General features: G+C 56.7%; 1 protein-coding gene across 2 annotated transcripts; it reads left to right on the top strand.

Annotated features, from left to right (window-relative positions):
* The first annotated feature begins 1216 nt into the window (after nt 1–1216).
* TCF7L1 (transcription factor 7 like 1) lies at nt 1217–25436 on the top strand. 2 transcript variants are annotated; one of them, XM_054088916.1, is made up of 13 exons: nt 1234–2016; nt 2086–2146; nt 3683–3810; nt 18577–18660; nt 18808–18940; nt 19571–19673; nt 20194–20277; nt 20836–20979; nt 21066–21225; nt 21950–22057; nt 22372–22432; nt 22506–23781; nt 24387–25434. In XM_054088916.1, exons 1-12 carry the CDS (start codon nt 1822–1824, stop codon nt 22964–22966), a joined length of 1722 nt encoding a protein of 573 aa, XP_053944891.1. In that variant the 5' UTR covers nt 1234–1821; the 3' UTR covers nt 22967–23781; nt 24387–25434. The 2 variants fall into 2 exon arrangements, with proteins under 2 accessions (XP_053944890.1, XP_053944891.1); XM_054088915.1 differs by having other exon boundaries at nt 1217–2146; nt 24387–25436.

The raw sequence follows: 25436 nt of genomic DNA, 5'->3' as shown, positions 1-25436 counted from the left end.
GGGGTGGGGTTTCTCCTGTTACATGGAGACACCGAAATAGGATAGGGGCACCCCAGCAGGACAGGGACACTGTGATAAGACGGGGGCACCTTGGGTGGGACAGGGGCACCCAGATGGGATGAGGGCATATGGGTAGGTGGGACAGGGTAGGGACAACTTAGGCAGAATGGGATACACAGATAGTATGGGATGTCATGGGTGGGATGGAGACATCCAGGTGTGAGGGGACACCTTGGATGAGACAGAGGCACCTGAGATTGGATGGAATGGGAGGCCCCAGACATGCCAATGAGCCCTCATATGGGATGAAGAGACCCTGGAAGGGATGAGGGGACCCTGTAGATCCTGGGGACTCCCTGGATAGGATGGGGGAACCTGGACATGCCAGGTACCTCCAATGGGATTGGGGTTGGAATCAGGTCATTGGGCTGGAATAGGATCTGGAGCAAGTCCATTGGCTGGGATTGGGACTAGAGTGGGTTGGTGGACTGGGATACGATCCAGAATGAGTCCAAGGGCTGGGAGCCAATCTGGAGAGGGGCGACGGGCTGGGATCAAACCTGGAGCAGATCTGGAGTAGGTCAATGGGCTGGGATGGATCCAGAGCGGGTGCAGAGAGGCTTGTGGAGATGTGATCTGATCTCAGCCCACCACCCTGATCAGGGCGGTGGGCTGAGATCAGATCTGGAGCTGTTTTAGGGGCTGGGATCAGGTCTGGAATGGGTCCAGAGAGGGTTGGGGAGCTGAGATCAGATCCAGAGCCGGTCAAGGGGCTCAGCTCAGATCCGGAGGGGCTCAGCTCAGATCCAGAGTGGCTTGGGGGGCTGGAATCTGATATGGATCAGATTGGAGGTGGTTGCGTGGCTGAGATCGACTCGGCTCTGCTCACGGGGCTGGGATTGGGTCAGGATCGACTTAGAGCGGGTCAGGGGGCTGAGATCGGATCCAGATCGGATCTGGAGTGGATCAGGAGGCTGGGATTGAGTCCTGAGCAGATCAGGGGGCTGAGATCAGCTTGGGATTGGCTCAGATCTGGATCGGCTCGGAGCAGCTTGGGAGGCTGAGATCGGGTCTGGATTGCATCTGAAGTGGGTTGGGGGGCTCAGCTCAGATCCAGAATGGGTTGGGGGGCTGTGATCAGGTCTGGATCGGCTCAAAGCGGGTCGAGGGGTTTGGCTCGGCTTGGATCTGGAGCAGGTTGGGGTGCTTGGCTTGGTTCCAGAGAGGGTCTGGGGGCTGTGTTTGGATCCGGAGAGGGTCAGGGGGCTGAGATTGGGTCTGGATTGGCTTGGACCAGGTCGAGGGGCTAGGCTAGAATCCGGATTGGGTCGGGGGGGCTGAGATCGAGTCCAGAGCGGATCGTGGGGCTGGGATCTTATCCGGATCGGGTATGAGGGCTGGGAAAGGATCCAGATCGGTTCGGGGGCTGTGATCAGATCCGTCTCGGCTCGGACCCGGCTCGGAGGGCTGAGATTGAATCCGGATAGGCTCGGAGCAGTTCGAGGGGCTGAGCTCGGCTCCGGAGCGGGTCGGGGGGCTGGGATCGGGTCCGGCTCAGCTCGGTTCGGAGCGGGTCGGGGAGCTGAGCTCGGATCCCTATCGGCTCAGAGCGGGTCGGGGGGCTGGGATCGGATCCGGATCAGCTTGGAGCGGGTCAGGAGGCTGGGATCGTGCCCGGCTTGCCCCGGCTCGGCCCGGGCCGGGGGCTGCCGGGGGCGGTGCTGCCCGCCCTGCCCCCGGTGTCGGTTTGCAGCTCCTCCTCCTCGCCCCGCATTCCCGGGGCCCGCGGGGCCGGAGCGGGCGGCGGGGCCGGACCCCACGATGCCGCAGCTGGAACCGGCGGCAGGGGGGGACGACCTGGGGGCCCCCGACGAGCTCATCGCCTTCCAAGACGAGGGCGAGGAACAGGACAAGGGCGCGGGGCGCGGCTCGGCCCACGGGGACCTGGACGAGCTCAAATCCTCCCTGGTCAGCGAGACCGAGAACCGCGGCTCCGGCTCCGGCTCCGACTCCGAGGTGGGAAACGGGGGCTATCGGGGGGGGTGCGCTCCCCGGCCGGCCCCGCTCAGAGCCCTCTCCCCGCAGGCGGAGCGGCCCCCGCCGCCCCGGGAAAGTTTCCAGAAGCCGCGGGAGTACTTGGCTGAAGGTACCGGCTGCCCCTCCGGGCTCTACCCCCATCCCCGGAGTCCCCCTCTCCCTCTTCACCGCGGTCCCGATCCCCGTCGGTGCCCCCCATCACTCCACGGGGTCCCACCCTCTCTTCTCACCCTGGTCCCCCTCGGACCCCCCTCGGTCTCCCCCATGCCCAGAGTCCCCCTCTCCCTCCTCACCCCAGTCCTGGTCCCCCTCGGTGCTCCCATACCTCCACGGAGTCCCTCCTCGGTCCTCTGCACCCCTAGGTGCCCTCCAGCCCCCCCGGGGTCCCCCCTCCCTCCCCACCTCCGTCCTCCCTGCACCTCTCAATGCCACCCACCAACCGCGGGTCCATCCTCTCTCGGTCCCACTCACACTCCTCCGTGTCCGCCATCATTCCACGGGAGTCCCCCCCTCTCCCCACGCTGGTCACGATTCCCCCCCGGGGTCCCCCCCCCTCCCTACCCCGGTCCCCGCTGCCCCTTCTCATTGCCTCCCTCGCCCCACTTCGTGTCCCCCTCGCCCTCCCCTCCCCCTGTCCGTGTTCCCCCCCCCGTGTGTTCACCCATCGTGTTACCCGCCCCCCCCTTCGTGTCCTCCTCCGTGTCCCTCCCGGTCTCCGCGGGACCAGCCGAGACTTCGCAACTTCTTTGTTTGCGCCCCCGGCTGCGGCGGGACCCCCCTCCTCCTGTCGTGTCCCCCCCCCGCCCCGTTATCCATCCCCGTGTCCCCTCTCAGTGTCCCCCTTGCTGTCCCTGTCGCCCTCTTCGTGTCCCCTTCCGTGCTCCCCCCGCTGTCCCTGTCCCCCCTCCTGTGTCCTCCCCACTGTCCCACCCCCGTGTCCCCCTCTTCCTCTCCCCCTCCCCGTGTCCCCCACTCAGTGTTACCCTCGCGACCTCCCCACACTATCCCAGTTTTCGTGTCCCCCTCCATGCCCCCCGTCCCACTCCCCGTGTCTCCCCCTATATCTCCCCTCTGTGCCCCCTCTTGTCCTCCTTGCTCCCCCATACCCGCCTCAGTACCTCCTCTCTCCGTGTCCCCCCCTACTGTCTCCTTCCCATCAGTGTTTCCCCCCCGTGGACCCCTGTTCATGTCGTCGTCCCCGTAACGGATCCCTGTCCCACCCCCCCGAGGAGCCGGGATCCCCTGAGGAGGAACCGCCCGGGGCCACCCGTGCAGCTGGGGACACCCCCCCCCCCCCCCCCACCGAAGAGCCAAGAACCCCCGCTCCCTAAAAGGCACGGGCACCCCCAGAGAGACCCATAACATCCTCCCACTGTCTCTATCCTTACCCTTTCTCCCCATGGCAGCATCCCCCCTCCCTAGTAACAACCCCCCCCTAGTAACATCCTTCTCCCATTGCAGCGTCCGTCCCCCCCCCCCCACCCCGCCACTGCAGCATCTCCCCTCCTCCATGGCATCCTCCTCCTCATCATCCCCCCCAGTAGCATCCCCCTTCCATTGCAGCATCCCCCCGCAGCATCCCCCCCACCTCCCGAGTTCCCCCCAGGCCCTTTGCCCCCACCTGATCCCCCCCTTCTCTCCCCAGTGGTCCGACGACAAGATGGGGGCTTTTTTAAGGGCCCCCCCTATCCGGGCTACCCCTTCCTGATGCTCCCTGAGCTGGGCAGCCCCTACCTCGCCAACGGAGCCCTCTCCCCCGGCGGCGCCCGCACCGTAAGTGCCCCCCTCGCCCCGAACCCCCTGACCCCTCCCCAATCCCCTGACACCCCCTCCAATCCCCCTGACCCCCCCAACCCTTCTTTTCAAGGATGCTCAGCCCCTCTTTGGGATCCCCTCCAAGCCTCATGTCCCATTCCAAAGGAAAGCAACAGCGTGGTGTTCGAAAAATGGGAGGAAATTTGGTTTATTCCTCTTATTTTTTGGTTCATTTTGCCTCTTCCCGGGGGGTGTGTGTGTGTGTACACCCCGGGGTGGGGGTTGGGGAGTGCCCAGCCCGAAACCTGACCCTGAGCTGCTCCGCTTTTCTCATTTAAAAGGACTCCCTGCGACTTTTTCAAGCTCTTAATGGGCTGACATTGTCCGGCCCTCCTCGGCCTTTGGAAAACTGGTGGAGCAAATTGAGCGAGCATTAAAAGGGGGAGGGGGCACAAAGGAGAGCAGGGATTGACCCCCCCCCCACCCCATCCTCAGCGGCATCCCTCTGCACCCAAGCCATCCAGAACACCCACCTGGACCAGACCCCTAAACCTGGACCAGAGCCCTGGAACTGGACCCGAATCAAAAGCCTGGACCAGCTCCTTAAACCTGGAGCCCATGAACATGGACCAGACCCCTAAAACTGGACCCAAATCATAAGCCTGGTCCAGACCTGTAATCCTGGTCGAGATCCCTGAACACTGAGCAGATCCCTAAACCTGGACCAGAACCATAAACCTGAATGAGATCCCTAATCTTGGACCAGATCCAAAAACCTAGACAAGCCCCCTAAACCTGCATCAGATCCCTAAACCTAGACCAGAAATCATAAGCCTGGACCAGAACAAAAAACTTGGACCAGACTCATGAACCTGGACCACAACATAAACCTGTTTCAGATACCTAAACCGATTTTAGCAACCTAAACCCGTTTTATAAACACCAGTCATTCTCCATATGCCCCTCACCTGCCTCAGTTTCCCCTTCCAGTGCCCCCAGTAGCATTCCAGGGGAGATTCTCTGCCCCCTGACAGGGATGCGGTGCCCAGTTGTGGTACCCACCACCTGCCAGGCTGGATCTTCACCCCTCACTCCTGTTTTTCTGCGTGTATTTCTGACTCTGGAGCTGCCACAGTGACACTCGATGGCTTTAGATGCATTATTTGTTCCGGCTCCGTGCGGAGCCACGTTGCCGTATGGAATATTGATGGGATGGCAAAACCGGCTGGGGTCAGAATGCCTTAAAATCCCCTTGTGCGGACGTGTCGGCTGGGATCCTGCTTTCCAGTGGCATCGTGTGGGGAGTTTTCCATGTTTGGGGAGTTTCCTTGCTTTTGGTGTATGGAAGGAACTGATTTGAATGGCAGCAGAGTGTAAATCCCAGGATGCAGAGGGCAGGGGGATTATATCGTATATCATATCATTTTTATATCAGTATTCCCAAGTTCGGGCAGTGTCCAGGTGCCAGATAACAGTTATATTCCCAATTTTTCACTCTTGGTGTTAGTACAATCTGGAGGTGATGCACAACTGGCCATGATCCCAAAATATCAGCAAGGAATAAGGAATAATGAAAAGGGAGAAGAGTTGGGATTCATAGGGAATGGCTACTAATTGGGATTTAATGAATCCCAGAGAGGGGGATTAATGAAGAGGAGGGGCTGGGAGAGGAGCTGGTGCTGCGTCCTGACTTTGGATAGGGAGAAAGGCTGGAGGGATAAGCGGGGATGGGAATGCCCTGGATCAGGGCCAGATCCTGCTGGATCCAGGCATTTCTGTGCAGAGCAGAGCCTTAGGGGCATTGCGATGGGGGTGAACGGGGGGTGCTGGGAAGCTTTTGTGGGTGCTGGTCACATCCAGGAGGGCTCTTGGAGCTGGATTTTGGCGTGGCACTGCAGCAGGGTGAGAACCTGCCGTATCCTGTGGCCACTCAGGCAATAAAAGCACCCGAGCTCTGCCCTGCTCCGTACACCCTGCCCTCTCCTTAAGCGCCCACCAAAGCGGCGATAGGGGGATCCACTGGATCCTGGGATATCATCGTGCTGGCAAGCCTGGACTGGGTCCACCCAGGTGCAGCATCCTTGATCCCGTACAGGATCTGGCCGGGCACAGCATCCTCGATCCCGCACAGGACCCAGCTGCATGCAGCATCCACAATCCCATACAGGACCTGGCTGGGCGCAGCATCCTCAATCTGTACAGGATCTGGCTGGGCGCAGCATCCTCGATCCCATACAGGATCCGGCTGGGCTCAGCATCCCCACACAGCAGTATTGCCTGAGGGCACTGAGCTTTGCGCTGACAAATCTGCCACCCGCCCTCATCCCAGGAGGCTCAGAGGCAAGATCCGACATGTGGAGCACAGAGGTGGCAGGAGGTGGGAGGCCACCGAGCAGCCCCAGGACATTTTTTCCCCTGTTTCCTTCTTATTTCCCCTGCCTGCTGTTGGAGGAAAAGCTGATCCACAGGATCATCATCCTGGTAATCGTGGCAGCCTTGCAATCTGAGGTGGTGCGGGTTGACTAGTGTGACTCTAGCAGGTGGAAAAGGAAGATTTTTGAGGGAAAAAAAAACCCCAAATACTAAATAATCTCTGTGCGTGCGAGGTGCTCCGAGGAGATGGGTGAAGGATGCTGGGGATGGAGTTGTCTGCAGATGCAGATGTTGGACCAGGCAGTGGCAAAACCACTGGAGGGCTTTGATTTTGGAGTCATGGGCCAAGCACTGTTGCAACTCTTCACTTGGGAATATTTATAAACCTGGAATATATTTCTAAATTTGGAAAAGCGATGCCTTCCCACACTCTGAACCAGGAGCATTGCCTCCATCCCTGTGTTAAACTGCTGGCACCGAAGCCATGAGATGCTCCTGCCCTTCGTCTGGGTTAATTCACGTTTCTCCAATATCACCCCTGTTATTTCCAACTGGGACCCTGGAATTTGGGATGTCTGCTCTGTGATCACTTTCCTGACCATTCCTGACCAGGGTGGTATTTTTTCAGGCTCCGCTAAGCTGGGAAAGGAATTTGGCCAGGTTTGATGATGGCATTGCTGGTTGAAGCGGTGTTTTAGCTTGATTTTCCACTGGGAACTGGGGACACCTGTGACTGGGTTTGCTTCCCTGGGAGCATTGGAGCCGTGATTCCCAAAAATATGAGGGTACCCAAGGCAGGATGGAAAGCAAAAGCACTGGGAACCATGAGCAGGATGGATGCAAACTCCTGTCGCCACCATACTGGGTCCATCCCATCGGGACCATTTGGAGCTGATGTCTTGTATCTCAAGCTCAGGACAAGCCGGATCTGTTCCAGAGCAGAATTGCACTCCAGTATCTTCTGCTCCCTGGTCTCCTTCTCTGCTCCCTGGTCTCCTTCTCCGATCCCTGGCTTGGGAAAGGATGGGAACCAGCTGCTCGGCATCCCCAAACCAGACGTGGAAGGCAAAAGTGAGACCACGCGTGGACAGAGAAACAAAACCCTATGTGGGATTGTCATTAATTCCCAAAAAACTCCAGTTTAACCCCAGGAATTTGAGGCTGGAGGTGAGAATTTAAACAAATCCCAGTCTTCCTCAAGCATGGAAATTCAGCCCAGGCACCCAAACAGCTCCCCGTGATGCCACACCGCTGTAATTAATGCAATTAATGCTCATTGCTGGGTTGCAGCCATGAAATAAGTGAGGGAAAAAGATAGAACCTGGGCTTGTTCCGGCTTCTTCCCTCCCATTCCTGGGATGAGCTTGCGATCCCGGCTACAACACAGAGGCGAATCTGTCTGTGAAAGAAAATATATCCACTTCACCGTGCGGCTGCCAAGGAAAATGATTAAAATCCACATTTTTGGCAAGAAAAAGGGTGGCTCCCAAAACCGGGCGGGTCTTGCCGGAGGCTCCGGCGGCAGGGCTGGCTGAGCGGGGAGGGCTTGGCGTGCGCTTGGTGGGGTGTGGGATGGAGGTGTTGGGATGGGGGGGATTTTTTTTGGTCATGGGGCTCATGCGGTGCTTGTTGTCCTCGATTCAATGGAATGTTTTGCTGTGAAGGTGGTGAAGCACTGGTGCTTCAGAGCAGTGGTGGCTGCCCCATCCCTGGAGGTGTCCAAGGCCAGGTTAGATGGGTCTTGGAGCAACCGGTTCCAGTGGGAACTGGATGGGCTTCAAGGTCCCTTCCATGACTCTATGAAATATGAGAAGATTTGAAGTGAAAATTATGCTTTAGGGGTGTTTGGGGAAGTCTATGAGGGGACTTGGTGTGAAAGTCATATTTCTGGGGCATTTGGGAGGGGGTTTGGTGTGAAAATCACATTTTGAGAGATTTATGAGGAGACTTGGTGTGAAAGTCATATTTCTGGGGACATTTTTGAGAAGATTAGGTGTGAAAGTCACTTTTGGGGGGCATTTGTGGCGGGGTTTGGTCTGGAAGTCACGTTTTGGGGGCATTTGTGAGGAGATTTGGTGTGAAAGTCACATTTTGGGGGCATTCGCAAGGGGGTTTGGTCAGAAAGTCACATTTTTCGGATATTTTTGAGGAGATTAGGTGTGAAAGTCACTTTTTTGGGGCATTTGTGAGGACATTTGGTGTGAAAATTTTGGTTTTGGGGAGTTTGAAGGGAGTGTGAGGAGATTTAGCTGAGGGTGGGGAGGCCCTGGCCCAGGTTGCCCAGAGCAGTGGTAGCTGCCCCATCCCTGGAGGGTTCCAGGCCAGGTTGGATGGGCCTTGGAGCCCCTGATCCAGTGGGAGGTGTCCCTGCCCATGGCAGGGGTGGGACTGGATGGGCTTTGAGGTCCCTTCCAACCTAATCCATTCCATGATTCTACGATTTGTGCTTCTCCGGCTGCGCTCTGAGCACCTCCCTGGGAATTGCAGGTTTATTTGGGATGTGCTGGTTTACTTGGGATTTCCTCCCCCTCCAGCAGAGCAGGCCAAGGATGTATTTCCGTGTATTTCCCATCTGGAAAAAATGGAGAAAAATGGCTTTTTCACACTTTTTGGCTTCTTCACCTCACCCCATGCAGCTACCAGGCCGCTCGCATCCCTCCTGGCAGCAAAGCTTCCCTCCCGGCAGCAACCCCTCCCGTGCCTCAGTTTCCCCATCCCTGCCTGTTGAGCCTTTGCACACAATGGCTCCTTTATGTCTCCTCCTTAATTACGCTATTCGGCTAATTACCCCGGGGTTGGGGAGTTTTTTTGGGCTAAATGAGACCTACAGGAGGTTTTCACTAACCGCCCCCCCCCCCCAACTTCTCCCTCCTCCCTCCCTTTTCCAACACTATTCCCAAATCAAAGCAATGAAGTAAGCGCTCCGGGCGACTCTCATAAGACCTGGGTTTGTTAAGGGGAATTAATGCACATTCATCATCTTTCTGGTATTCCGAGCAGCTGCTTTTCATTAGTTTCCCTTCCTTGAAGTCACTGGTGGGAGCAGGGGGAAAGAGGAACCCGGAGAGAAGTGCCCAGCACATCCCGGACAGAGGATGAGGAAGGTTTAAGGGCAAAGGGAGGTCGAACTTGTGCGTGCTGGCTCTCCATGCTCGGATCGGGGTTTTGGGGTGGGATGGGCTGGGTGAGGAGAAGAGGAGATGGTGATGTGTGGCTTCATGGTTTGCTGCTTTTTTGAGGTGTTTTTGGCAGTGATGTCACGCTGGGAATCCTTGAGCCCTGGGAATCCTACCCAGAACCATGGCAGAGGGCAAGGGAGGTGAACAGGCTGGAATGCGAGAGAAGTGGGTGTCATATGGGTGCTACCAGGAGGGTACAGGACCCCGCAGTGTCCCATGGATTATGGTGGGGGAGTACAGAACCTCCCAGTTTCCCATGGGTGCTGGTGGGGTACAGGACCCCCCGGTGTCCCATGAGTGCTGCTGGGGGTGGGGGGGGTACAGGACCCCCTGGTGTCCCATGGGTACTGGCAGAGGTACAGTCACCCCTCCACACATTTCCCATGGGTGCTCCCAGGGATACAAGATGCCTCCAGTGTCCCTTGGGTGCTGGTGGAGTGGTACAGGACTCCCCAGTCTCCCATGGGTGCTGGCAGGGGTACAGCTGCCCCCCCTCACATTTCCCATGGGTACTCCCAGGGGTACAGGGCCCTCCAGTCTCCCATGGGTGCTGGTGGGGGGGATACAGGACCCCCTTGCTTGGGCACAGCATCACCTGTCTCGATGCAGAGGTGCATCTCTGGAGGTGCCAGGCCCCCAGATCACAGGGTCTTTGGTTGGCAGGGAGCACAGCAGGGCAATGTGGCACCCTCCATCTCAGATTTCCACCACAGCATAGCTTCCAGCAACTTTTTCCATTGCCTCCATCCTTTGGATGGGATCTTAAACATTTTACACGTGCAAAATTTCACCCAGGAGCTCAGAGCCCAGTTAAAATACCTTTCCTGGTCACCTATTGCGTCCTGTGTCCCCCCAAAAGTGAGGATGCTCTGGGGCAGACTTCGGAGTCAGTGGGATTTTGTCCACCAGGACCCTGAGCCCTTTGCACCCTCTGGGATGCCCTGGCGCGGATGCAGCCGCTGCCTGAACGTGGGATGAATGGAGCCATTGAGCGTGATGGACGGGAGCTGAACGCTGCAGACAAAAGCCGCGGGGCAGCGGGGAAAACTTGGTGGTGTCAGGTTTGGGGAGTGAGGAGGGAAGTGCTGGCAGCCCAGGGTCCTGGCTTGTGCCACTTGTTTTTCCTTCGCTGTCTGTGTGCATGAGGGATGATGTTCAGGGCACCAACAGGCGAGGGATGATGGTTGGGGTACTCATGGGCAATGGATGGTGTCTACGGGTAAGGGATGCTGAGGGTACCCGTGTCGAGGGATGCTTGGAGAATCCCTGTAATGAGGTTGCTTTGGGGTGAAGCTGAGCCCCAGGAGCTGCCTGAGTCAGCTTGGCTGGCGTCCTGGTGATGCTTCAGCCCCCACGAGCCTCATCCTGCTTGCTTCCATGTCTCCCATCCTGCCTTTCCTCTGCGGAGCTGCAGCCAGGGCCAAGCCATGAAGCAGACGCACCCGGCATCCCTGGCACGGCAACGCAGGGATCTGTGGCTCAAGATAAGGTCAGCTTTAAGCACCACCTCTCTAACCTCATCCTAAATGGGTTTTTTTTGGCTGATTTTTCAGCTCCCAGCCTTTTTATCCTGATTTCCTATCCCAGTGCCATTGGTATTTCCCATCTGTATCGTGTCAGTATCTGTGTGTTGCTGGCTTAGGCTGCGCTGTGGGAACAGTCGAGCATCGTTTATCGAGGGGTTGCAAACTCCTAGCACTGCATCCATCCATTCCCACCCCAAATCAGTGTGCCCACTTGGGATGGCCTTTGCCTGGGTTGTGTCACCCTGGGGATGCCAGAAGGTGACACTACAAGCCGTGGGGACAGTCTGATATGCAGCATCACCTCCCCCCCATATATCCCCATTGCAGCCCTTAAAACCGCTAAATCCTGATATGAAAATAGCCCGCCCAGGTATTTTGGAGGTTCACCTTGGTGGGATGCAGGGGTGCAGAGACCCCCCAAAAGGACTCATCTATGCCTGCTAGAAACTGACATCCCAGGCAACATCTGGAGTATATTATTCAGCTGGGAAACAGCTTGGAGGGAAGCAAGGCGGGGAGAGAGGAGAGGGCGAGGATTTACGGCTTGTTTCTTGGGCTGTAAATCCCATCTGGGATTGGGATTTCTCCCTCCCTAATTATCTGCGGGGAAGCAGAACGCAGCGATTCCCCATACAGGGATGCGGGATGGGTGATGGGCTGTGCGGGGATGAGAAGCTTTTTGAGTTTTTCTGCTTTTCTTGGGTTTTAGGGTGATTTATTTGAGCTCAATACCTGGCACAGGAGGGTGAGAAACTGAGTCCCCTCTTCCCATTTGTTTCCAGCCCCTCCCCTGCCTTCATTTTCAGCTCGATGGGACCAAAACGTCCACGGATTGTCTGTTCCCAGCTGCTTCCCTTTCCTTTTCTTCTGAGGTGGGACATGCTTTCCCCAGCCCATGATTGCCTTTAAGAAGGAGTTTTTCCTTGACTCCCTTTCCCCTTCCCCCCAATGCTTCTCTGCTTTTTTCACCTTCCCCCCCCGCCATTCCTCCATTGTGGGGGGCTCAGACCCCTCCCCATATCTCTCTTTACACCCAAACCCCCGCAGCATCCCCGCCTTTGCAGCCCCAGCACCTCCTGCCAGGGAAGATGCAGGGCTTTGCCAGCTGTTTGCTCTCAGTTTTATCAAAGATGATGATGTGGAAACCCCATTTACCTCAAAAATCACCTCTGACCCCCTGTGTTGTCAGGACCCAAATTCAGTCAGTTTTAACCCAAACGCTCTGGTGATGCTGCTCAGCATCCCAGGATGCCGCAGGACTGGAGCATCGAACACCCGGACAAAGATTTCCAGGGGCTCTGTTAAAGTTCCCACAAAACCCCATTTTCCAGCCCGCTGCCCAGCCTTTCCCTTCTCTTCCAGCACAGTTTTGGGATGTATTCTGGGGAAAAAAGGCCAGAGTGGAGGTGGGAGGGGGCAGGGTGGGCTGTCAGTTATCCCGCAGCTGTGTAAACAGCCTGGGAGTGAGGAAGGCTGGGGGGCTCGGCAGGGGTTTCCCGTTCGGACTTGCCGAGCCTGGAGGCTTTGCAAGACCTTGGGAATTTGGGCTGAAAAAGGGGATGGCGTGGGGGTGGGTGATTTAGGGTCACTGTCCCCGTCCGTCCCCCCCCCCCCCAAGGGGCAGAGGTGGTGGGAAGGGATGGACATTGAGGATGTGCTGGTGAGATGCTTCCCCAAATGCTTTCCTGCTCACTGGAGGAATCTGGGCTAGGGATGAAGTGGCATCTCATAGATCTTCTCCATGAGGCCAGTGGTTTCCTTGGGCTTGTCTCCAGGCTGGAGCATGTTCAGGCAAAGGGAGAAGCCAGCATGGAGGCTTTTCTGCCCCCAGGTAGCATCTGACCTGGAAAAATGGCAGCGCGGGTCCTAATCAGCCCCTTTTTCTCCTAAAATGAGAGGCCAGTGGCTTCCATGACTGAGCCTTGGAGCTCGGCAGAGACGAGCCTGTAGTGGACAGGGACATGTGGCAGCAGGACAAGTGATGTTGGGATGTGGAGCATTGGGATGTGCGACATTGGGTTGTGCAGCATTGGGATGCACGATGTTGGGATGCAGAGTGCTGGGGTGGGGAATGTTGGGATGTGGAACATTAGGATATGCATCATTGGGATGGGGAATGTTGGGGTGTGCAGTGTTGGGAGATGGAGTCTTAGGATGTGCGGCCTTGGGGTGTGTGACATCAGGAGGACAGGCAGTGCCTGGAGATGGAACACCTGGATTAATAACGCTGGATTGTGCAATACTAGAGCATGAGATGCTGGGAGATGCAATGCTGGGACACGGAACACTGGGATACATGATGCCAGGGCACGGAACACTGGGACTTGAGATGCTTTGACATGGAACACCAAAACATACAATGCTGGGACCTAGAATCCTGGGACATGTGATACCATGACAAAAAATGCTGGGATATGGAAACCTGGGATGTGTGATGCCAAGACACACAGTGCAGGGATGTATGAGACCTGAACATGCAACACTGGGACACACAATCCTGGGATACACAATGCCTGGACACACGATGCTGGGACACACACCGCCAGGACACACAATACTGGGAATGCCACACCAGGACTCGGAACATTGGGGCGCATGATGCCATGCCATGCTGGGACACAGTGCCAGTCCTGCAGACAGTTGGGATTCTTGCAGCGACACTTTTCCCCTTCCCAAGGAAAACATCTCAGCTGGGATCAAGCCCAGTGTGTGGAAGAGGAGAGGAAATGCACTCGTTAAAGCCTCTAATGGGGCATTAGGGGATCCCAAGGTGTTTGTGCCTGGTGGTGTTTGTGCCTCCTCACCAGGCGCAGAGGCAAAACTCTGACGCCACGTGGCACGGCATCCCCCCCAGCATGCCACCACCGCCGACCCTTCCTCTGACTGCTGGGGCCACAGGGTGGGGATGGACAACCAGACAGGAGCTTCCATTGTGGTCATGCTGCTGCAGCAGGGAAGGGGTTAACTCCCTGCTTTTTTTCTTTAATTGAGGGGTGGCTGGTAACGAGGAACCAGAACTTTTGCTCTAATCTCTCTGGAATGTGACCGATTTTCAACTATTTTCTTCTTTTTTTTTTCCTTTCCTAATAGTTCCAGCGTGGGGGCTCATGCGTGGTGGGATGGGGCGCTGTGTTCGTGCTGGAGCCCGGGAGAAGGAGAAGGGGAGGGGGCTTCATTTTTCCACATTAGCACTGAAGCGTTTGCCAGCTCCCCCCCCACCTTTGTATATTTTGAAAGGGTCCCCCCTCGCCTTCCTCTCCCCTCCCCGGCCTCCTGAAACGGCTTCCAAATGAGAAGCAGCCTTTTCTCTCCCGGCCCTTCCCCAGCCGCCGTCCCCCAGCGGCTTCTCCGCTTACAGAATAGAGGAGAAAGCCCCCTTTGTCATGGGGGCGGCGAGGAGGGGCCCAAAGCACCCGGTGAGGACACGGGGGCAGCTCCTGGCTCACCCCAGCACAGCCCTCGTCCTAGTATTGTGGGAAGGGTGGTGGGATGCCATAGGTGTCATCGGACTGTGGCTACCAGTGTGCTCAGGGCATCTCGTGGCCATGAGGATGTTGGGGCATCTTGGGCATCATCCAAGCATGGTCATGGGGTTGCTTGGGGCATCTTCTTCTGTGTTATCCCAGTGCGGCCATGGGATGCTCAGGGCATCTTGTGGTGGCCACGGGGATGTTGTGACATCTTGGACATCATGCAAGCACAGTCATGGAGATGCTTGGGGCATCTTGTGTGTTGTCCCAGTGCAGCCATGAGGATGCTCAGGGCATCTCGTGTTGGTCATGGGGATGTTGGGGCATCTTGTGTGTTGTCCCAGTGCAGCCATAGCATACTCAGGGCATCTAGTGACAGTGATGGAGGTGTCAGGACATCTTGTGTGTTGTCCCAGTGCAGCCATGGGGATGCTCAGGGCACCTCATGATGGCCATGGGGATGTCGGGACATAGAATCACGACATGGAATCACCAGGTTGGAAAAGATCTCTTAGATCAAGTCCAACCATTCCTATCAACCACTAAACCATGTCCCTGAGCACCTCGTCTACCCGTCTTTTAAATCCCTCCAGGGATGGTAACTCTACCACCACCCTGGGCAGCCTCTGCCGGTGCCTGATGACCCTGTGAAAATTTTTTTTCTAATGTCCAGCCTGAACTTCCCCTGGCAGAACTTGAGGCCATTCCCCCTTGTCCCATCCCCTGACACTTAAGAGAAGAGGCCAGCTCCCTCCTCTCCACAACCTCCTTTCAGGTAGTTATAGAGAGCAATAAGGTCTCCCCTCAGCCTCCTCTTCTCCAGGCTAAACAACCCCAGGTCCCTCAGCCACTCCTCATAAGACTTGTTCTCCAGCTCCTTCACCAGCTTTGTTGCTCTTCTCTGGACACGGTCCAGAGCCTCAACATCCTTCTTGCAGCAAGAGGCCCAGAACTGAACACAGGATTTGAGGTGTGGCCTCACTAGTGCTGAGTACAGGGGTAGAATCACCTGCAACATCTCATGTGTTGTCCCAGTGCAGCCATGGGGATGCCCAGGGCCCCTCATGCATCACCCCAGCCACGGTTGCCACTGCAGCCAGCCCGGCAGTGTCCCAAGCCAAAACCTTCTCCCATCACCATGCCACTTTGGTGGGGTGGCAGTGGCAGTGCTTGGTTCTTTGGAACCAGCCCAGAGTTGTACAGCAGGCAGAACTTGGGGCTTCCCCGACGCAGCTCAGCACCTTTGATCGCCCACATTTGGAGGATGCAACAAAGCTGACGGTTCAGGAAACGTATCTGCAGCGCAGGGCGTGCAGCAGGTCACGGTGCGAGCCCGCGCAGATCACGGCACCGCTCGCATACCAGGTGTGCTCCAAGCACACATGGTGCCTTGGCTCCCTGCCTCCTCCTCCACAACCGGATCTGGTTACAGCTCCCCGGCACCGATGAGTCCATCTCACTACTGTTATCCACCAAAATGAGATGGGACCGGAGAGAATGGCCTCAAGTTGTGCCGGGGCGGGTTCAGCTTGGACGTTGCTTAGAGATGTGATTTAGTAGTGGACAGGTATGGTTGTACTTGATGATCTCAAAAGGTCTTTTCCAACCAAATGATTCCATGATTAGGAAAATTTCTTCACCAAAAAGGGTTCTCAGGCACTGGAACGGCTGCCAGGGAGGTGGTGGAGTCCCCAACCCTGGAGGGGTTCAAAGGGTGGGCAGATGAGTTGCGCAGGAATTGTTGGACTTGATGATCTCAAAGGTCTTCAACCAAATGATTCTATGGTTCTATGAAAAAGTCTGCTCAAGGACAGCATCCAAAGGCATCAGGACCGAGATGCTGAGCACCCTTGCGCAGGATGGGGTGTGGGGTGCCTGGTTTAGGTGGTGGAGCAGTATTTTGGGGATCCCCAGTGCCGGCGGCTGCAGGAATGGGTGGGTGATGGGAAATCCTCATCTCCAGCTTTGTTATGTCCGTGTTGCCGTCCCGTGGTGCCATTGGCACGAGGTGGCCATGGTTTGTCAGTGGTATTGTCCCCATGAGCAGTGTTGGTGGGATTGCAGCTTGGGAACCAGCAGAGCTGGACAGGGTGCTGGCAGGAACAGGGGGATGGAGATGGGCGGGTACTGGTGACCAAGATGGGAGGACTGGGAATGCAGGGTGGGGATACTGGAAACGTAGGAGGGGTAGTTGAAGTTGGGGTTACTGGAGATGGGAGGGATACTGGAGATGGGATACTGGAGGAGCCAGGGGGATACTGGGCGTGCAGGAGGGGGATACTGGTGACCAAGGGGGAAAGACTGGGAATGCAGGGTGAGGATACTGGAAACGTAGGACGGGTAACTGGAGGTGGAAGGGGGCTTACTGGAGATGGGAGGGATACTGAAGATGTGGGAGAGGTTATGGGAGATGGGGGCTGATAGTGGAGGAGCAAGGGGGATACTGGAGATGGAAGGGATACTGGGAATGCAGGACAGAGATACTGGAGGCGTAGGGGGGTAACTGGTGATGGAGGGGTTGTCACTGGAGATGGGGAGGGGGATACTGGGGGGGTGAGGGGGCATAATGGAGATGGAGTGGGGGATACTGGAGGAGCAAAGGGGATACTGGAGATGAAGGCTGATACTGGGGATGGAGGAGGGGATACTGGAGAGGCAGGAGGGGATGCAGGGAGTGAAGAAGGGATGCGGAGGGGATGCTGGGGCTGGGGGATGTCAGGGGGCAATGCTGGGGGAATAGAGGGCACTTTGGGGGCTGCAGGAGGCCATGCAGGCAGGGATGCATCCATCCAGCTGTGGAAGAGTTAACACTCCCCTCCGCTCCTCGCTGGGTTTTCCTTCCCCAGCTGCTTTGGATCAGGAAGGTTTGTAGTGTGGGGAAATTCCTGCTCGCAGCTGCAGCCCGTCCAGGCCACATTCCCCAACCCCGGCATCTCGGGACGTACCGCCCTCCCGCCGGCTGCCGGGAAATGCCTCCGGCCTCTCCAAAACACCACACAAAGCACCTTTCTTTCAGAGGCCACTTCCATCCAGGGCCAGGGAGACCAACCCTCATGTCACAGCGAGGTTCAACCCCAGGAGGGGGAAGAACTCCCCCAAACCCCATATTTGTTGTAAAATTGATGCTTGTGCTCCAGTCTGGAAGTTGGTGCTGGTGGCCTGGGAACTGTGATGGCTGGGGCTGAGCCCCATGGGCAATGGCAGCTCGTATCGGGCATCGCTGTGTGACAAAACGTCTGGGTTTAGGTGGGGAGAGAAAGCATTGGTACAGGATGGGGAGGATGGCAGGCAGGAGGCGCGGGGGCTTGGAGTTCCTCTGCAAGACAGCAGCAAACGCCAAATCTCCACGCCAACTGCAAAGCCCCATGCATTTGGGGTGGAGCTTTGGGATTTGGGGCAGAAGTTTGGGACTTAGGGCCTCGCACTGTTTGTGGAGGAGGTTTGGAGTTTAAGATTTGGGGCTTTGAACCATTTGGGAGAGAGGTGTGGGAGTTAAGATTTATGGCTCCACACCATTTGGGGCAGAAGTTTGGGATTTAGGGTCTTGCACTGTTTGGGGTGGAGATTTGGGACTCTGGGCTTTGCATTTGAGGCAGAGATTTGGGGCTTTGCAACATCTTGGACAAAAATTTGGGATTTAGGGTCTTGCATCATGTGGGGCAGAGAGATTTAGGACTTGGGGCTTTGCATTTGGGATGGAGACTTGGGATTTGGGGCAGAAGTTTGGGATTTAGGGCCTTGCACTATTTGAGGAGGCGGTTTAGAGTTCAGAATTTGGAGCTTTGCACCATGTGGGACAGAGATTTGGGAGCTGGGATTTATGGCTTTGCACCATTTGGGACAGAAGTTTGGGATTCAGGGTCTTGCACCATGTGGGGCAGAGATTTAGGACTTGGAGTTTTGCATTTGGGATGGAGATTTGGGATTGGGGCTGGGTGTGTCTGTTTTGGAGCTGAGGATGTTTTGGAGCTAGGGATGTTTGATTTGGGACTGGGGGTGTTTTATTTTGTGCTGGGGGTATTTGTTTTGGGGCTAGGGGTATTTGGGGCTGGGGTTGGTTGTTTTGGGGCGTTTAGGGGCTGGGATGTTTAGGGCTGGGAGATGTTTTGGGGCTTGGAGCGTGTTTGGGGCTGGGGGTTTATAGGGCGGAGAGGATTTGTTTTGGGGCTGGGATTGCTTGGGGACTAGGGGGGTGTTTTGGGCTGGGGGCATTCTGTCAGCCCAGCTCTCCTGCAGTACCTGCAGATGAAGTGGCCGCTGCTGGACGTGCCGGCTGGCGCCACGCTGAAAGATAGCCGCTCGCCCTCGCCCGCGCACTTGGTAAGAGCAGCCGCATCCCACGGCATGATGCTTTTCCCAAGGGATAACCCCACTCCAGCCCGCCTGTGATACCGATACGGTGTCCATGGTGGTTTTTTTTGGGGGGGGTGGCTGTGGTTTCACCCTCCCACATACTCTCCTTCACAGTCAAACAAGGTCCCAGTGGTGCAGCACACGCATCCCATGCACCCACTGACGCCACTCATCACCTACAGCAACGACCACTTCTCGCCGGGCTCGCCGCCAGGCCACCTCTCACCAGAGATTGACCCAAAGACGGGTGAGCACAGGGCGGGACGCAGTGTCAGCTGAGTTGGGACTCGTCCGCGTGAGCAAAGGGACGCTGACAGGGTCAATGTCTGTGCAGAATGGGGTGCTCTCCATCCCATGGTCCCACTGCTTCCTGGATGATTTCACAGCCTGGTTGCTGGGTGGTGGGAAGGGGATGTGGCCAGGGATGGATCCTTGCTTGGTCACAGGTTTTGTTGGGGCGCATGGGGATCCCTCCAGGGCTCTGTTACGGTTCTTGCGGCATCCTCTGCCTGTGCTCCAGATGGTGGATGGGTTGCTGAGAGGGAGATGGGGTGCTGGGAAGGGAGGTGGGATGCTCAGAGGGAAATGAGATGCTGGGAGGGAGATTGGATGCTGGGTGATGGGGTGCTTGGAAGGATACAGGATGCTGAGAGGGAGACAGGGTGCTTGGAGGGAGACGGGGAGCTGGGAAGCAGATGGGATGCTGGGAAGGGAGGTGGGACCCTCAGAGGGAAATGGGATGCTGGACGATGGAATGCTCAGAGGGAGATGGGATGCTTGGAGGGAGACAGGATGCTCAGATGGTGATGGAGTGCTCAGAGGCCACCGTGCCCATGTTTTAACACTGCTTCCCATTCATCCCTCCCTCTTGCCACAGGGATCCCTCGGCCGCCACACCCGTCTGAGCTGCCCCCCTATTACCCGCTGTCGCCAGGAGCCGTGGGCCAGATCCCGCACCCGCTGGGCTGGCTGGTGCCACAGTAAGGATGCGCTCGACCCTGGGCTGGGGCCTCACTCCCACCTCTGTGTCCCTGTCCCCAGGCAGATCCCCTCAGACCCTCATCCCTGAGATCCTCCTCCTCTTCCTGCTTTTTCCCCTGTGAGCTCGGTGCAATGCCAAGGGCTCTGCTGTGGTTGGGAAGGAAGGGAAAGAGGGGAGACTGAGATGAGATCTTGGGAAGAAATGTTTTGCTGTGAGGGTGGGGAGGCCCTGGCCCAGGTTTCCCAGAGCAGTGGTGGCTGCCCCATCCCTGGAGGTGTTCAAGGCCAGGTAGGATGGGGCTGGAGCCCCTGATCCAGTGAGAGGTGTCCCTGCCCATGGCAGGGGTGGGACTGCATGGGCTTTGAGGTCCCTTCCAACCCAAACCATTCCAAGATTCTATGACTCCCCACCACTGAAAATTTTAGGAGTTGGTGGTATGGTGCTCAGCCAGGGAGCATTCCAAGGATCCCCAAGAATTGAGGAGGGATGTCTTTCCACTAAAGCTCGTGTGTTTGCAGGCAAGGCCAGCCCGTCTACTCCATCCCTCCCGGCAGCTTCCGTCACCCCTACCCTGCCCTCGCCATGAACGCCTCCATGTCCAGGTGGGTCTCAACAGGGATGAGAGATGCTCCTTGGGTGTTCTGGACCTGACAGAGGGTTTTTGGTCGCTTCCCTAAGGACAATATGGGACTTGGCATCAGCAGTGGGTGTTTCCAGGGCGTCCCTGCTCTCCACGGACACAGATCGGCCCCAGGAGGCTGTGGTGGCCTCCTTGGCCAAAAAGCCCCCTGGGAGGGTGCGGATGGTCCCCATAGGTAGGGGAAAAGTGAGGTGTTCAGAAATCATGCAAACGTGGCACTGCAGGATATGGTTTAGTCGACACAGTGGGATTGGGCTGACAGTTGGACCAGATGAGCTGGGAGGTCTTTTCCAACCTTAATGATTCCATGTATCCATGGTCCCATGGGCTCATGACATCCTTCACTTGAGTCTGTGTTACCATCCTGCACAATGTGGGATGGAATCCAGTGTAAAACCAATCCCCCCCAGCTGGATTAAAGCTCTGGTCTCTTAATGCAGGAGGATCTCAGGAGGGTTTGGGGTGGAACCTGGGGGCTCTTAGTGCTGACAAGCTCTTCCTCCCACTCCCTCCACTGCAGTTTGATGTCCAGCCGTTTCTCCCCACACATGGTCCCACCACCTGCCCATGGGCTGCACCCCTCGGGCATCCCGCACCCGACCATCGTCTCACCCATCGTGAAGCAGGAACCCACCCAGCCCAGCGTCAGCCCCGGAGGCAACTCGTGAGTGGGGGACAGGACAGAGCTAGGGACAGCAACTCGTCCCCTGGGTGCTGCCAGGTCCTGACCCATTGTCCCACTGCTTGCAGGAAATCCCCCGTCACTGTGAAGAAGGAGGAGGAGAAGAAACCCCACATCAAGAAGCCGCTCAATGCTTTCATGTTGTACATGAAGGAGATGAGGGCCAAGGTGGTGGCTGAGTGCACGCTGAAGGAGAGCGCTGCCATCAACCAGATCCTGGGCCGGCGGGTATGGATGTTTCCCCTGGCACTGCCTTCGTGCTGCCCCAGTTGTCACCTTAGAATGGCTTTCAGCTGCCTTCTCTGCCTGTGGTTTGGTCCCTTTGCCTGAGGGATCACCAGCCCAGGAGGTGCCAGGGAGCTGGTAGGACCTAGGTGGCAATGGGATGGGAGGTCTACAGCCCATGGCAGTGTGGCTTTGGGGTCAGGAGGGTGGCTTTGGAGGTTGCAGTGTGGCTTTGGGGGTTGCAGCGCAGCTTTGGAGTTTTGTGGGGCAGCTTTAGGGTTTCCAGTGTGGCTTTAGGGTTTCCTTTGCAGCTGTGGGCTTTGCAGTGCAGCTTCAGGGTCTGCAGGGAGATTTTGAGCTATCCAGTGTGGCTTTGGAGTTTGCAGCACAGTTTCAGGGTTTGCAGAGAAGTTTTGGGCTTTGCAGCGTGTCTTTGGGGGTTCGCAGCGCGGCTTTGGGGGTTTGCAGTGTGGCTTTGGAGGTTGCAGAGCAGTTTTGAGGTTTCCAGTGTGGCTGTGGGCTTTGCAGTGTGGCTTCAGGGTCTGCAGGGAGGCTTTGAGCTTTCCAGCATGGCTTTGGTTTTTTTCATGGCTTTGGGCTTCGCAGTGTGGCTTCAGGATTTCGAGCCTGACTTTGGGTTTTCCAGGACAGTTTTGAGGTTTCCAGTGTGGCTTTGAGGTGTGCAGCACAGTTTTGGGGTGTGCAGCGTGATCTCTTCTCCCTGCAGTGGCACTCACTCTCACGGGAAGAGCAGGCAAAGTACTACGAGCTCGCCCGGAAGGAGCGGCAGCTGCACTCCCAGCTCTACCCGACGTGGTCTGCGCGGGACAACTACGTAAGTGCGGCAGCCGGGGCCAGGTGGGAGGAGGTGTCCTCTCCTCGCCCCTTGCCAGGTTCCCGTAGGCTCCTCTCCTGCAGTCCTGGCTGCTGCAAGGCTGCTCTGAGGCTGCTTCCTGTGCTTAGGGAGGTCGGTGTTGGGGGTCCTGGAGGCGGAGGGCGATGGATCTGAGTCCCTGGGGATGCTCTGTCACCTTCAGCAGCTCCTGCATCCCTGTGAGCTGCTCTGAGGCACCGGCAGCCCTGGTTCTCATCCACCAAGCAACACCCTGGTGGCACAAAGCCACATAAGGAGTTTATCTCATTCTCCAGGGCAAGAAAAAGAAGAGAAAGCGAGAGAAGCTGGCCCAGCAGCAAAGCCACGACACGGAGAGTGAGTATTGCCCTTGTCAGCCCGCTCACTCCTTCAGCTCTCAGTCACTCACGTTGTTCTCTGTTGTTTGCAGGCTCACTGGCTTCCAAGAGCAAGAAGCCGTGCGTGCAGTACCTGCCGGCTGAGAAGCCTTGTGCCAGCCCCGCGTCCTCCCATGGCAGCATGCTGGATTCACCCGCCACGCCGTCAGCTGCCCTGGCATCCCCGGCCGCGCCGGCCGCCACCCACTCAGAACAGGCTCAGCCCCTCTCACTCACCACCAAGCCGGAGACCAGGGCTCAGCTCACTGTGCATTCAGCTGCCTTCCTCTCGGGCAAAGCCACCTCTTCTTCCTCCTCCTCTTCTTCCTCCTCCTCTTCGAGCCTCGGCAGCCCACCCTCGCTCCTCTCCAGACCCATTCCCTTCACCTCGGTGCCCTCCACGGCTCTCCTGTCCTCACCTCCATCCTTCGCGGCCGCCATCTCGTCCCCGCAGGCTGCCCTGGCCGCGCTGCAAACGCAGCCCCTTTCTCTGGTCACCAAACCTGCTGACTAAGGGAAAAACTCATCCCCCCACTTCGTCCCATCCCGTCCATCCCCTCCCTGCTGTACGTTGCAGAAGCCACAATCAAGATTCAAATGCAGCCAAACCCATTATTGGTCAATATTTGACCCTTTCTGAACTCTTTTGTAAGCAGACTCTGCTCAGAGCTGCTACCAGCAGTCAACCTAAAGACGGTTTTTATTAAAAAAAGGAAAAAAAAAAAGGAAAAAAAAAAAAGAAAAGAAACCCTCCACAAGCTGCCAATGATGGAAATCTCCCATGAGCTGACTGTGCGCACAAACCGAATGCCTGTTGCTGCCACAGGGTGTGGTGATGCCAACAGTCCAACCCTCCCATGCCAGCACTGAATGCAGGCGGTGAGGTGGGACCAGCGCTCCATCCCAGAGGCGAGAGCGGGATCGCCGGTGCCTCAGGATGCTCCCAAATCCTCCCGTCCCACGGCTCTGCTCCCTGCCACGGTGATGGCATTTGCTCCATCCCAGTGAGGAGCTGGATCCTGCCCTGAGGATGCTGCGCCAGCAGCCCTGCTCCTTCCCACGGTGGTGCTGGGCTGGGCAGGATCCAGGGCTGAGCCCTGGGTGGGGTTTTCTTTTTTCGCCTTAAATCCCTGTTATTTTTCACAAAAGGAAATAAAACTACAGCTGCAACTCGCTGCGTGAGCGTGGTCAGTGGGGGAAGCGCTTGCACCTTGCCCATCACCACCTTCTCCCTGCCGGTGCCTTGGGAAGCATCCTGGGTGGGGCTCCAATCCAACCCCAGAGCAGGACAAGGGGCCAGCGTGGTCCCAGCTTGAGAACATCACACAGGTGACTCCATTGATGGGCACGGGGCAGTTTTGGGGTGTCCATCACAAAGCTGAGGTGGAGCAAGCAGGCAGCTTACGGTTTGGTGGAGACATCCGGGCAGTAGGATGTGAGGATTGGGTGAAACAGGTAGAGGCGTGCCCAAGAAGCTGAGGAGCAGGAGTTACCGGTGTCTGCCTTATGGCCAGGTTCTGCTGTGCCTGCTTCTTCTGAACTAGAAATGAAAGGAGAGATGAGGATGAAAAAGAATCTGACACAAAGTCAGCCTAGGGAGATTGAAAGGAGATCTTACGGAGAAATGTTTTGCTGTGAGGGTGGGGAGGCCCTGGCCCAGGTTGTCCAGAGCAGTGGTGGCTGCTCCATCCCTGGAGGTGTTCAAGGCCAGGTTGGATGGGGCTTGGAGCCCCTGATCCATTGGGAGGTGTCCCTGCCCATGGCAGGGGGTGGGACTGCATGGGCTTTGAGGTCCCTCCCAACCCAACCCATTCCATGATTCTATGACCCAGTGGATTTTCCAGCTGATTTTAAGTTCTCAGTCAGTTCAATGCTTGAGCTATTCCAGACTCAAGTTTTCCTGTTAAAAGTCACAGTTCTGTTTTCTGTTGCAGGTTTCATTCTGAGGTGGTTCCTGCAGTTCGTAGTCCTGTTTCCTTACCTTCCCAAATTTCTTGGCCAATTCCTATTTCCCAGGACCAAGTTCGGCTCCTCCGCCTGCACCACTGCTGCTCCGGGGGCACTGTGGTGTCCTCCAGCACCAGCCCACGGCGATGGGCAACATCCAATGACGGGCTGAGCCCTTCCTGCATCTGCCAGCCCTCTGGCTCCCAACTTGGTGGGTGCTTTTGCTCACTTGGCAGGATAAATGATACCTTCTCCTCCTCTTGTGACATTTCTCTTTCCCTTTCCAGCACCGAGCCAGTGTGGGAAGGCACCAGAGAAGCATTTTCAGCAAACTGGAGCAGCAGCAGATGTAGAGGGGACCAGGGAACGTCTTGGTGTCTTAGTTCTCAAGGAAGACAGCATCTATGTTTACCAGATGTTGTGTAAGATGAGCGTGTGCCAGGGGATGAGGCTGGCATCTGTAACCCCAGCAGATAACACTTGGATTTATGGATTTTTATTTCCATAGTGGAGCTGGGCGGAACTACCAAAACATGGACCCAAGTGGTGCCCCAGCTACAGACGAGAGTACAGCCTGGAGCCTTTGCATGAACATCGAGGACATATTCAAAGCAAACACTGGCTCCCATAACCTTCTGGAAGCCCCAGCTGATTTCTGCAAACAGTGAGGATACCTACAGTAGGAGCACAGCTTCTCCCATCCAGCTGAGGATTGTCTTCTGGACTGGAAGCAACAGCTTAAATTCACAGCTACAAGTGCCCCAGTAGGTGGCAGCCCTCAAAATCATCACTTGAAGATGACCCCAGCTGGTTGAGAGCCTCTAGCAGCAAGAGGAGCCTGCAGCAGATGCAGCTCAGCTTCTTGATGACCATCACCAAAGCCTCCAAGCATGAGGAAGTGCCTGGAGCATCTTTATTCACTGTCGCACCCAAGACAGCCCCAAACTCGGCAGGCTTTATTCACTGTCGCACCCAAGACATCCCACACTCAAAATCATTTAAGGTTTGTGCTTTAAAATAAGAAATTTGTAAATTTG

This window comes from Cuculus canorus, chromosome 26 (genome assembly GCF_017976375.1).
Source record: "Cuculus canorus isolate bCucCan1 chromosome 26, bCucCan1.pri, whole genome shotgun sequence".
Lineage (NCBI taxonomy): Eukaryota > Metazoa > Chordata > Aves > Cuculiformes > Cuculidae > Cuculus > Cuculus canorus.
Note: the sequence above shows the minus strand (reverse complement) of the source record. Positions and strands in the feature narration are given on the sequence as shown.

Bases quoted from the DNA above. Each gene is read 5' to 3' on its own strand.
- TCF7L1 (XM_054088915.1), top strand. From the start codon at position 1,822: ATGCCGCAGCTGGAACCGGCGGCAGGGGGGGACGACCTGGGGGCCCCC. The intron at 18,941-19,570 runs GTGAGCACAGGG...CTCTTGCCACAG, and splicing joins AGAGATTGACCCAAAGACGG to GGATCCCTCGGCCGCCACAC. The intron at 21,226-21,949 runs GTATGGATGTTT...TTCTCCCTGCAG, and splicing joins ACCAGATCCTGGGCCGGCGG to TGGCACTCACTCTCACGGGA.